Genomic DNA, 12298 nt, shown 5'->3' with positions numbered 1-12298 from the left:
CGCGCCTGATCTTCTTCAGCACTCTGGGCAGAAGTGGTATAGGCGGAAAGGCGTACAACAGACCACAGCTCCCCTCGCGACGAAAAGGGTCTCCGAGCTGGTGCCGCCTTGGAAATTCCAACGCGCAGAACTGATGACATTGTGCATTCTCTTCGGTGGCGAATAGATCTAACCAACGCTCTCCCCACTGCTGAAAGAGGCCTTGCCCCACGTCAGAGTTCAGACGCCATTTGTGATCCATCAAGCACCGGCGGCTGAGTTTGTCCGCCCTGGCGTTCATGGAACCTGTCAGGTGTTGAACCACCAGGGTGATGCCCTGGCGCTCCAGCCATGTCCAGAGGCACAGAGCCTCCTGACGAAGGGTCCACGACCCCACCTCGACTTGCTTGTTGCAGTACCACATGGCGGTGGTGTTGTCCGTGAACACCTGCACTACACTTTCCCGGACAAAGGGAAGGAATGCCTTCAGTGCAAGTCGGATCGCCCGCAGCTCCAGAAGGTTGATGTGGAGCCGGGACTCCGCCGGAGACCAGAGGCCTCTGATCTCCCTCTCCCCCATTTGGCCCCCCCATTCCAGGAGGGACGCATCCGTCACCACTACATGCTCCGGTTGGGGTAGGGAGAGAGATCGGACATGGTCGGACGGATTGCCCTGATGCTGTGCCTACTGAAACTTCAGGTCCCCCTGCAGAGCCCGCATTCGCCACCTGGCGTGATGCACCAGCAGGATGCAGGAGGCCATCTGCCCCAGGAGCCGCAGCGTCAATCTGACCGAGACTCGGGACAAAGGCTGAAAGATCGGAATCAGAGCCTGAATATCCCGAACCCGCTGTTCGGGGGATAAACCGCTCCGATGAAAAGGAGCTTTTGAGAGGGGCACAGGTGTGACTTCGGCACGTTGATGGAGAACCCCAGCGAGTGCAGGAGGTCCGCCGTAGACTGGAGGTGTGAGACAACTGTCTGGGGCGAGCCAGTCTTCAACAACCAGTCGTCGAGTTAGGGAAAGACTGAAACCCCTAATCTGCGCAGATGAGCTGCGACCACCGCCATCACTTTCGTGAACACCCGTTGGGCGCTGGTAAGGCCGAAGGGGAGCACGGTAAACTGAAAGTGCTCATTGCCTACCGTAAACCGCAGGTAACGCCGGTGGGCCGGCAGGACGGGGCTGTGGAAATATGCGTCCTGCAAGTCCAACGCTACCATCCAGTCTTCTGGGTCCAGGGCAGGTAGCACCTGAGCCAAAGTCAGCATCTTGAACCTCTCCTTCCAGAGGAAGCCGTTGACGCTCCGGAGGTCCAAGATAGGGCGTAGGCCTCCCTTGCCCTTCTTGGGTACCAGAAAGTAGTGGGAATAGCAACCACGTCCTACTTCTGGCCCAGGAACGCGCTCTATGGCCTCCTTGGCCAAGACGGCCGTAACTTCCTCCTGGAGAAGTCGCAAGTGATCTCCCGACATGTGGTGGTACTGCGGTGGCAAGGCTGGAGGGGTCGCCTTGAAGGGGAGGGAGTAGCCCCTTCGGACGATTTGCAGCACCCAGCTGTCTGATGTGATGGAAAGCCAGTGAAGGAGGTGATGACCCAGCTCTCCACTGGCATCGAATGGGTCTGAAAATTCGGACCAGAAGGATTTTGAGGCAGATGCTGCGGGGGCGTGTGTGGCCTGACCTTGCCGGTGTCCCCCGGAACCGCCACGGCAGTTACCACGTCCATGACCGCGTTGAGGTTGGTTCTGCGGCCTGTGGCTAGCTGGACGTGAGAGGGCGCCCCTTCCTTGGCCACGAAAGGCGGAAGTTTGCTGGCGTTGGCCGAGGTCCAAGGACTTGGCCGTAGCCCTGGAGTCCTTGAAACGCTCCAGCGCACTGTCCGCCAAAGAGGCAACGACCATCAAAGGGTATGTCCATAAGGGAGGCTTGGACATCACCCGAAAAGTTGGCGGACCTCAGCCAGGCGTGGCGGCGAACCGCCACTGTCGTTGCAATCGCCCTGCCTAGCTAACCCGTGGTATCCAGTCCACTCCGAATGGAATAGCGTGCTGCATCCCTTCCCGCTGGAAGGGCTTGGGTAAGCTTTGCCTGGACCTCAGACGGGTACTGCGCCAGCACTTCCGCAACCGTATAACGGCCCAAAAGGCAGGCGGTGTTGACAGACAGCAACCCCAAACTCAGTGAAGAACAGTTTCTTGCCGAACTGATCGTACCTTGATCACCAGGCTCTCAGGGGTGGGGTGAACGGGCAGGAAACTGGGGTAGCCCGGAGCTGGGCGGTGGCGTCATGCCACATTCCGATCCACAGGGAGGCCTGCAGAGGGCTTGGACCAGGTGCCCAACAGAACGTCAGAGGGCCTCGTTGAACGGCAGGAGAGGCTGCGAGGAGCTTGCCTGCAGTTTGAGCACCTCAGTGAGGAGGTTGGTCCTCACGGCCACGACCAGGAGCTCAAGAGCCAAGGCCTTGCCTGCCCTAGTCAACACCACACTGTAAGCAGCCCCCTCCTCTGAAGTCACGGTAGGAGGGGAGACAAATCCAGTGTCTGGCGAAGTGTCCAGTGTCTGGCAAAGTGTCCAGACCACTGGCCTCCCCCAGTTAGTCTGCCCAGTCCTGGCTCAACAGGCACTGCAGTGCCAGAGGGCCCTTAGACACTCCCAATCCTCCTCGTCATCCATCTCCTGAAAGTCAGGAATAAAGGATGGAGCCGGGTTATCGGTGAAGGGCTCACCAATCGGCGAAGACGGCGCTGGTCCGACTCCGGATCCGGACCGGGGTGGGGACGCCGCCGTCTGGGGACGGCGTCGGGGGTGCCACCCTTGGTGACGGCGCCGGTGGAAGGGTCGTGAGGTCGACCGGCGTCGTCACGGATCCAGGCCTGGATCCTGAGGAACCCTGCGGCGTCGGGACCAGAGTCGTCGATGGCGCCAAAGCACCCGACGGGGGCAGAGCCGCTGGCCCGCTTGGGCTCCCGGACGGACCAGCGGGGCCCGATGGCGCCTCAGCGGGACCCGACGGAGGGAAGCGCGACCTCATGGCTGTGAGGAAGGCACTGATCTCCTCCGGCGGCGCGTGCAGCCGAGGGACCGGCAGGTGTGGAGCTGGACGCGGCTCTGGCAGAGCAGCGTGGGCGGTGTCGCCCGAACCCCCCACAGCCACGTCGCGTGAGCGTCGGGGGAGACAGAAGAGCAATATCGCTTCTTCGACTTCTTGTGCCTCGACTTACCTGAGGAGTTTGAGCCCGACGAGTGGTGTCCACTCGCCAAGCTGCGAGGACTGCGGCCCCGCGACCGGTCCCTCGACCTCCTCCTGGACCGGGACATCGAGCGGCGCGTGGCCGACTGCCGGATCTCGAGGCGCTTACGGGACCGCTCCTGCCTAGCCTTCGACGTCAAGGCCCGGCAGTCGGGGCATGACTTGTCATCGTGGTCAGCCCCAAGGCAGTAAAGGCACCGACGGTGGGTGTCGGTAAACGACATCATGCGGTTACAGTCATCGCAGGGTTTGAACCCGGGCATCCCTATCGGCACCGGAGTCGAGAATCGACTCGAGATGATCCAAAAGAGATCAAAAAAGTTGGTAAAAAATTGACTAGGAGTACTGCCCTTCCCGGATCTGCGCTTGCAGGCCCTGATAAAAGAACTGACGTCAGCGCGCGAGGGCGGCGACAATGTACTCCGACGACGTCATCCCGGCGACTACGACGCTGATGACAGACGCGGAGCCGTAGACGACGCCTCCCGACGCGCAGGGGTACTGCTACGGAAAACTTTCCGGATCCAGTCTGACGCTTGGGGATATTCTCAGGTAAGGAATCTAATACTAACCTGTTTCTTTCAGATCCACACCCCACTGACAAGTCCCAAAGAGGTCTGGGGTTGCTGGTTTTTCCAGTTCAGAGTTGACCCGGTCTACTGGAGCAGGGCAAAGGCTGATTTTCACCCACTCATCTAAAAAACTCAAGACTAAACGCACACCTGCCAGCCTTCTGTAGGTACTTGACTTAAGCTAACTTTTCACAACGCACATGCACGTTTCTTCTCCATAACAGGAGCCATTATACTATGTATTGTTTCATCAGGTTACTGTTGGAGCAACCGCTGCCCATGTGGCCTGGTCCACGCTATATAAATGTCATTAATAACGTTGAAGAACAGATGTTTGCTTAATGAATGTCCAAGATAAAAAAAAACACTTGTATGTACTCCAATCATTCCGAGAGGCACTAGTCCTACCTGTAAGTATGCTAGGTGATATTCCAACAGAGCCTGGGCATTGCTGATGTTCTCTCTGGTGCCAACAAAGATAAAAGGAACCATTCCCTGAAAGGGAGGAAGAAAAAGAAAAATAACTTGCGTATGTTTAAAAGGAGAACACAGATTAAGCTAGAGAACACATAAGGAAAGAAAAAATGCAAGGCAGTCAGAGGAGCACTTTGGGCACAATTAAGGCATGAGGACTAGGCTACAATCAGAGTGTGGGCGCGCAGGAAAGGGCAAACAAAGCAACAAATTTGATAACAGAGCAATAAGTGACCTCAGGAACATAGCATAGGGCTCCAGGATCATGCGCTGCTGAGGAAAAAAGGAGTACATACGACGTAGGCCAGTTTGGGGTACCCCACAAGCCCAAAGCTGGTACAAATGCTACTGCAGCCATTTAACTTCAATGGGGTGGTCAGGCAAATTTTCTGATCCAACGTGCAAGGCCGATTTCAGCACTTCCTACCTCCTCCTTGGTGTGGTTCTTTGTTGTTGTAGAAGGAGTATAGGAGATTTCTTCACTTCCTACCTCCTCCTGGCTGTGGCTCTTTGCAGGTGTGGAAGGAGAATACGAGATTTCACCAGTTCCTACCTCCTCCCGCGGGTGGTTCTTTTCGCTGTCACCTTCTACACGGACCCGCACTACTCCAGATTTATCCACTATCTCTTGGATCACCTTTCCATTCTTCCCAATCACTTTCCCTGTAAGCAAAACGGGAAACAGATGGTATCAATTTTATGTAATAATATGCAGCTTAAAGGGTTTTGCCCTGTGCTAAATACCAATCACAGGGACCTTTGACAGGTTATCTTTCCATGCTCTCTTGGAGACTAGGATAATTTGTTTTCGGTTGTCAGAGCTAGGGGAGACTAACAATTTATGGATAAGCATTGATTTTGATATTTCCTGGTACATGAGAAATGAAAGGACCATCTTTTATGTCCTTCGTGCCATGATTCTAATGACAAAATGTACCCATCCCATCGCCACCATGATTGAATAGGAAAAGACAGTGTACCATTCACGTTCCTCAATAATGACACAGAAAATTCTTCTCCTACCAGGACAATATGGACACTGATATGACATGCTCACGTTCACTTTAAGACAAACAATCCGCATTTACCCATATCAATTCTGCCTTGAAGGAAAAACTTCACCTGCAAGAGTTGACACTGATCTCCAAGAAAAGATGTGGAATTCACAGACAATTGTTAACTCCACTGAGAACCCCAAGGTGAAAGAGTGTAGAGTGAAGGTTCCAGAGTAATGTATACAAACAGTAATGCAACAGTTGTAAAACAGAAGTGTAAAAACTAAAGTATAAAGATTAAAACTGGCACCAATGTGCCGTCATCCAAAAGGCAAACTACTCATTTGGATAGGTAGACTAACTACATTATAAATGTTGGCTATTACTAGTCAGTGAAAGAAAGAACTAAGCACTCTGCAAGCAAGATTGCATTGCACAACCACTTTTAAGAGTACAACAGTTCTTTCATTTAATGTGAACAGGTGCTACTGAGCAACAGAGGTTAGTAAAAAAAACAATATTTATGCTTACAGCCAGAAGGTGCTTTCAAAATCCCTATGCCAAGTCAAGGCCATGTAGCCAAGATCCCTCTTAGACTTTCAGGTTAACCACCAACTAGGTAGAGTTCACTTTTCAGTCCAATTTGTGTCAATTTCGCTCAGAGGATAATTCCTACATGCTTTAGCCACCATGTATTTATATAGGAATTTTGTAAAGTGGTGTGTGTCCTTTCAGTTACTCCAGAGGTTTAATTCTGGTTAATGACAGAAAGGGTAAAGTTAGAGTTCAATTTGGTGCACTGTGTAACTTTGCCAGATAGTCTTCAGTAGCAGCCCCTTTTATGACCCGAGTTCTGTTGAAAGCAGGACCAGTATTCTTCCATTGAGGCCATAATCCATGCAGAGTTTACTCAACAACATGGTTTTTATTCCATTCTTATTTTCTCAAACTTTCCAACATTTACCACATCTTCAGAAAAACAAAATATTCCAAGGAAGAACTGTAATTTAATTTAATTTCATACATCTTTATTCTAATTCCGAGAATTCATAAAAGCACATCCGCAAATTTACAATGGTGTTATAAAAGTCCCTATTAAAACTTGATAAATCATAATAGGCACCAGACACATTTTACAATTTACTAAACAAAAGGAAAGTCGAGGATTGTCCATCATTTTGCGAGCTCTGGTGGCAATTCTCAAGAAGATGCTGGTGCGGAAAACTATTTCTTCATTGTCCAAAGGAAGCAACCTCTGATAAGATTCCCCCAGGGAAAGCGGTCTGTGTTTTTAAAAAAAGGGAGTTAAAAAACATTTTACATATTTTAAATAATATTTACAAAAGAAGAAAAAGTGCAAATCAGTTTGTACGCTCACTCCGTCGCAGGGGCATCATATGTTTTCTTTCTTCTTTTTTAAATGTTTTTATTGGTACTTACAGATTACACGGTACAAATACTGACATACATATATATTGAACTGCTTGTATACTTTCGTGTCAATGTTCAAAACAAAAGGTACATGTAACATATAACACGACATATAACATAGGTCCCAAGGCGTCTTGTTCGAGGTAGGTGTGGACAGAAACTGCGGCTCTGTTCTGTGGTTAGGCTGCTTTTGAACTTCTTATGATCTAGTATTGGTGTGCAGACCTATGAGCTCATGGTGGTTTGAAGGTGTGCATGTGATTGTCTAGTTTGACCCACATCTCTCTGTTTCGGTGTCTGCCATGCGTGTTTCGGAGGGGGGTCGTGTCGGCTCCTCTAAGGAAGATCACCCAATTGAGCCAGCTCTTGTATGTGGCCTTGGAGATGTCCTTCCAGTTTGACAGAATTGTTTTTGTAGCCGACGGGAGGAGAAAGTCTAGTAGGTTTTTATCTTCTTGGGTCTTCATTTCCTGGGATATCTGTGCTGTGACTATTGTGGTAAATGAGTCCTTGAGGGTGCAGCTGAGCGTTTTGTTGGTGAATTCTAGTACTTGTTTCCAGAACTTTTTGACCTTGGGGCAGCTGAAGATGAGGTGTTCTAGGTCTCCTTTATCTGATCTGCAGTTCCAGCAGGTGTCATTGTCCGTTATTCCCACTGAAGCCAGGCGTGCTGGCGTCCAGTAGGCTCTGTGGAGTATCCAGAATTTTGTTTGTGCGAGCACTGGAGAGATCATGTTCTTGGATGGGGACTCCCAGAGTTTGTTTTTCTTGTTCAGTTAGTTTGGTCTCAATTAAGCTTTCCCAGTGGGCCATCTTCTTGTCATTGAGCTTAGACGTGATCGGTCGGAGTATTTGTGGTGTCTGCTATGTGTTTACCTTCCAGTATTTTTATGTCCTTTTCCAGTTTGTTCAACTGTGAGTTTGCTTCTCGGTCTCTCCTGGCCTTGATTTTGATCAGGTTCCCTCTTATGGTCGCTTTCAGGGCCTCCCAGAGGATTTTCGGGTTTGTTTCAATCGTGTCGTTTTCTGCTATGTAGTTTTTGATTGCGTTTTCTATTGTTTCTCGGTCTTCTTTCTTCGCTAGCGTTATGTTGTTTAAACGCCATTTGCGGGTAGTTTGGTCATTGTGTCTACCCGACATGTGGAGGCTGATGCATGAGTGGTCTGAAATCGTTCTTGCTGCTATGTCTGTGTGTTCTGACAGGTGTGTGTGTGTGTGTCTTAGAGATGAGGATGTAGTCTATTCTGCTGTAGGTGTTGTGCGGGGTGGAGTAGAAGGTATAGTCTCTGGTGTCTGGGTGTTGTAGTCTCCATGGGTCTTGTAGCTGGAGTCTGTTGCATAGGTTTTTTAGGATATTGTGGGTGGTGTGTGATCTTGTCTTAGATTGTGTCTGCCTGTCTAATGTATGATCTAGGACTAGGTTGAAGTCGCCTGCGACTATGTTTAGGCTGTTTGTGTGGTACTTTTCTAGTTTCCTTGTTGCCCCCTTCCAGAACTCTGTGTCATCTGTGTTCGGCGCATAGATGTTGGTTACCGATATTATTTCTTGCCCTCTTTTCAGTCTTGTATGTAGGAGTCTGCCATCATCGTCGTGTTCTATTTCCTCGATTGTTATTTTTGACTTGGCGCTTATTAGGGTGAATACTCCCCTTTTTTCCCTATTGCTGGTGAGTTGGCTGTCTGGCCTATCCATCGCGCTTTTATTTTGTTCGCCTCTTCCCCTGATACTTTGGTTTCCTGTAGGAGGATGATGTCACCTCTCATTTTTGCTAAGTAGTCTAGGATCTTCTTTCTTTTCACTGGGTGGTTCAGACCTTTAACGTTTAGTGATATGACCCTGAGGTCGGAGTGCAGTGTCGCTTTATTGTCCATTGCTTTGATGTGAGAATCGCCACATTGATTGGACTGTGATGTTTGGAGAGAGTATGCTGTGTGCGCCCTTGTTGGAAGGTGTTAGGTCAATAACTGTTAAGGGTGGTCTTGGTTTCTGTCTTCGGTAGTGCTTAGGATGTAAGAAAGACTCACATGACTTACAGGTCGATACTGACTGACAAAACATAACACAGACATAACATGACTGACAGTTTCCCCTTTCCACCCCTATCTTTCCCTCCCCTCCCTCCCTCCTCCCCTGTTCTTCTTCGTTTTGGAAGCGTGCGACAGCAATGTCCTTGCTCCCGCCTTCCCGGGACTACGGTTGTTGTCTTACTTGATAGGGAAGAAAAAGAGACTATATATGTATATTTGTATATTTCAAAGGATATGTTGTTTTATGTCTGCATTCATTTCCGCTTTGTGTCTTGTTCGGGGTTCTGTTCTACTGTCGGCTGTTTTTCGTCTGGTATAGTTCTCTTTTTCTTCCGTTGAGGTAGATTCGAGACATGGTCTTCTTCGTGCTTAGTAGTCTAGCTAAGTCTCTTTTTATGAGGTAGAAATGTTTGCTGGTTCGTGATTGTTAGGGCTCGTCTTTCTTTGCTTGGGCTAGTAACACCCGTTGCATTGTTGTCTGCTCGTTTTGTACTTTAGTGCCTTCTTGTGAGCCTTTGGTAGAGTTTTGTATGAGGTAGGATTGTTGGTTTTTGGTTGCAAATCTGAGTTTTCCTGTTATTCGGCTTCGTTGTCTTGCGACGCTCTTCTTTTTGACGATGTTGTTGCCAGTTCCATTACCTGTGGTATGGGCCCTCATGTATCTTGATAGCTCTGTCGGGTCTTCAAAGACTAGATTTTTGCCATTGATTGATATTCTGAACCTTGCGGGTCCTATGAAGGAGTAGGTGATGTTCTTCCTTCTTAGTTCTTCTCTTTGTGCCAGGAAGCCTTTTCTTATGTCTACTGTGTTTTTGGAGTAGTCTTGCGATAGGATGATTTTATTGCCTCGCCGGGTTAGGTTTGCAGTCTCTCGCTACTCCAAATATTGCTTCTGTGTGGTGCGATCGCAACGGCTTACATATTATCGGTCTCGGTGTTTGTCTGTTGCTCTGTTTTTGCGCTGGGATTCTGTATGCCTTGTCTAGCTCGAAGGGGTTGTCGAACTTTAGATTCGTTAGCTTCGGGATGAGATCTTGCAGCATGGCCACACAGCTGCCCGCTTTATCCTCTTCTCCTTCAGGCATACCAAGGATCCTTATGTTCCCTTTCCTTTGTCGGTCTTCGAAGTCTGCCACTTGTTTCTGTAGATCTGTTGTTGCTTTGGAAATATGCCCCATTGTCCTGCTGGCCAATTGTGATTTTTCCTCGATGTCGCTCACTCTGTTCGACTGTAGATAGTCTGTTATTGGCCGTGTGGATGTCTGCTCTGCATGCCGCGAGTTCCAGTTGAATGGCGTCGGTGGTCTCCTTTGTTGATTTAGCCAGATCGAGGACCTCGGCTAGTTTTTTAAGGATACTCTCTAGTGTGGCATTGATGTCCCCCTTTAGCTTGAAGAGTGAATCTGGGGTGGTGTCAGCCTTTGGTTTCTTCTGTTGTTGGGGTCCTCTCCCGTCGCTTCCTGCCATATTGCGCAGTCCTCTTTTGGTCTGCACGGGCACAAACCTTTTTTTGTTGCTACTATTGGTCTTAAGTGCTGGGCTTTTGGTTGAGTCGCCTTCACTAGTTGTTTTTATTGTCTTTTTGTACGCTGTGGTTACTGGCGCTTTGTTTGTTCTTAGGACACTCGTTTTGACGGCTGCTTCCTGAGGCTGTACCCTGCGCCCTCTTTCTTGTTCCGCAAGTTCGGTCGTGTGCTTGGGTTACTTGATGTTGGGCCTGTTTATTGGGGTGGCCTGTTCTTTAGATCTCTTTTTTCCCTTGCTGGCACGGGTTGTGTACCTCCGACATAATCATCCGCTCGAGAGTTCTGATTAGGGCTATTGCAGTTTTGCTTGTGGTGCAGGTTGCGATTGATCTCCTGTGTGAGCCTCGGACTATCTAATGTCCGCTGTCACATTGGTTGCTGTCGTTCTGCACAAGGCTGTTGGTCCCTTGAAATTAGTACGATGTTTGGCATTTGTGCTGTTTGTTCGTTGTTTCCTTGATGTTGCTATTCTGCCACCCCTAAGATGGCCGCCATCTGAATATTTTGTTTCCGTTGTCTTATTGTTCTGCCCAACTTAAGATGGCTGACTGTTTTCTCTGTGGCTGGCTCGTTGTCTATCTCTTTGTGGTGTCGATCGGTCTGCCTCCGTCTGTTGTACTCCTGACTGACTTTGGCGTGGTATCTGTCTGAGAGACTGAGGGGATTCGCTTTGTGTGGGCTCGTTCTTGTGCGTGTTGTTGTTTCTCTGTGGCTGCCTCGCTGTTGATGTTTTGCCCAACTTAAGATGGCCGCCGCGTGGGTTGTCTCTGTGTTGCTGCTTTTCCCTGCTTAGGGTGGGCGCCGTTTGCAGATATTGTGCACGCTATCTTTGTTTTTAACGAGCGGTCTTGTGCCTGCGGGGACTTCCTTTGTGGACTTTTCCCTGTATAGCTCTTATTGCCGCCTTGCTGACTGCACTCTGCTTTTTTAAGATGGCCGCCCCCTGTGTCACACGCTTTCACTTTCGTTGCTGTTAGGAGTTGTTGTGCGAGTGACCTTTTGTTACGGGCCGGTGGGGGGCCAGCGGGGGTTGCGTCTGCTGGCCGGATTATGCGCTGCACTGACCTTGTGGTTCGTACGATGTCTGCCCTCTCGGCTGGTCTTTGGCGTCCCCCGGCAGCTCTCGTTAGTTTCTCGTGTACGCCATCTTCCTGGAATAGGTGTCCTTCGTTTCGTTGTCTTCTTTCGGATTTTGCTTCCTTTAGGGTGGTCCGTTCGGAGCGGACTCCTAACCGTTCTGTGCCTGGCGGTTTCTCGCAGCGTTGTCTATGTATTAGCAACTTAAGCATTTCGGTCTAAGCACTTGTTTTCTTGGCTATGTCCCGGGTTACTGAGGAGCTTCGGACTTACTCGCCTCCTCTCATTGCTGTCCAAGCCACGCCCCTTTCTTCGCCTCCTCTCATTGCTGTCCAAGCCACGCCCCCTGGGCATCATATGTTTTCTATGTTTGGCCGATAGCCTAGAGGAAACGTAACAGAAATCTCACAGTTCCCGTCCTTAATCGAAATAAAAGGCCTCTTTCCCAGTTTACCATTGGCAGGGTAAGATCTATTAATAAAGGGTACCTATACAATTCCCAGCCCATGTAACTAGAAACTGTGGGCTTCTTAGATTCTTCCCTGACCCTTTCTGAGTTATAAAGTGCATAAAGTGCTTTTTTCAAGTCATTCTTATGGAATGAATCGGCTCTGATTGGGTCTAGGAAGAGGCTACCTTTATCAATAATACATAGACTCTGGTAGACCCCCGAGAGCCAGGGAATATCCATTTCTCTCTCGCACTTGAGGCAGTCAGTTATAATTTCTTGCGTTAAAGTAGCAGATTTGTTCTTCCAAACTGAATGCCAAAATAACGCAGGTCGGGCGTTAATAAAATCGCAGATAAAATACAAGTTAAGTTCCTTATGGCAGATATACTGAGAAGTAGAAATCGGTGCACCGATTCTTCGCCAAACTCCATATCTCTGCCCCATATGTGGCTACTGGGACACATTGCAATTTAAAAATCCTTAAAATTGCTTCAATAGCACCTGTTT

General features: G+C 49.3%; 1 protein-coding gene across 2 annotated transcripts in view; it reads right to left on the bottom strand.

Annotated features, from left to right (window-relative positions):
• The window catches only part of FXR2 (FMR1 autosomal homolog 2), a 352487-nt gene that overhangs the window by 86356 nt on the left and 253833 nt on the right, over positions 1 to 12298 (bottom strand). Inside the window, exons 10-11 of one of the 2 annotated variants that reach the window (XM_078670012.1) lie at positions 4710 to 4945; positions 4217 to 4303 (exon numbers count right to left, since the gene is read on the bottom strand). In XM_078670012.1, coding sequence (XP_078526138.1) covers positions 4217 to 4303; positions 4710 to 4945 — 323 coding nt within the window. The remainder of the gene's footprint in view (positions 1 to 4216; positions 4304 to 4709; positions 4946 to 12298) is intronic. The other variant, XM_078670013.1, reaches the window with a different exon arrangement.

This window comes from Lissotriton helveticus, chromosome 12 (assembly GCF_964261635.1).
Source record: "Lissotriton helveticus chromosome 12, aLisHel1.1, whole genome shotgun sequence".
NCBI lineage: Eukaryota > Metazoa > Chordata > Amphibia > Caudata > Salamandridae > Lissotriton > Lissotriton helveticus.
The sequence above is the reverse complement of the archived record's forward strand: the minus strand, read 5'-3'. Positions and strand labels throughout refer to the sequence as shown.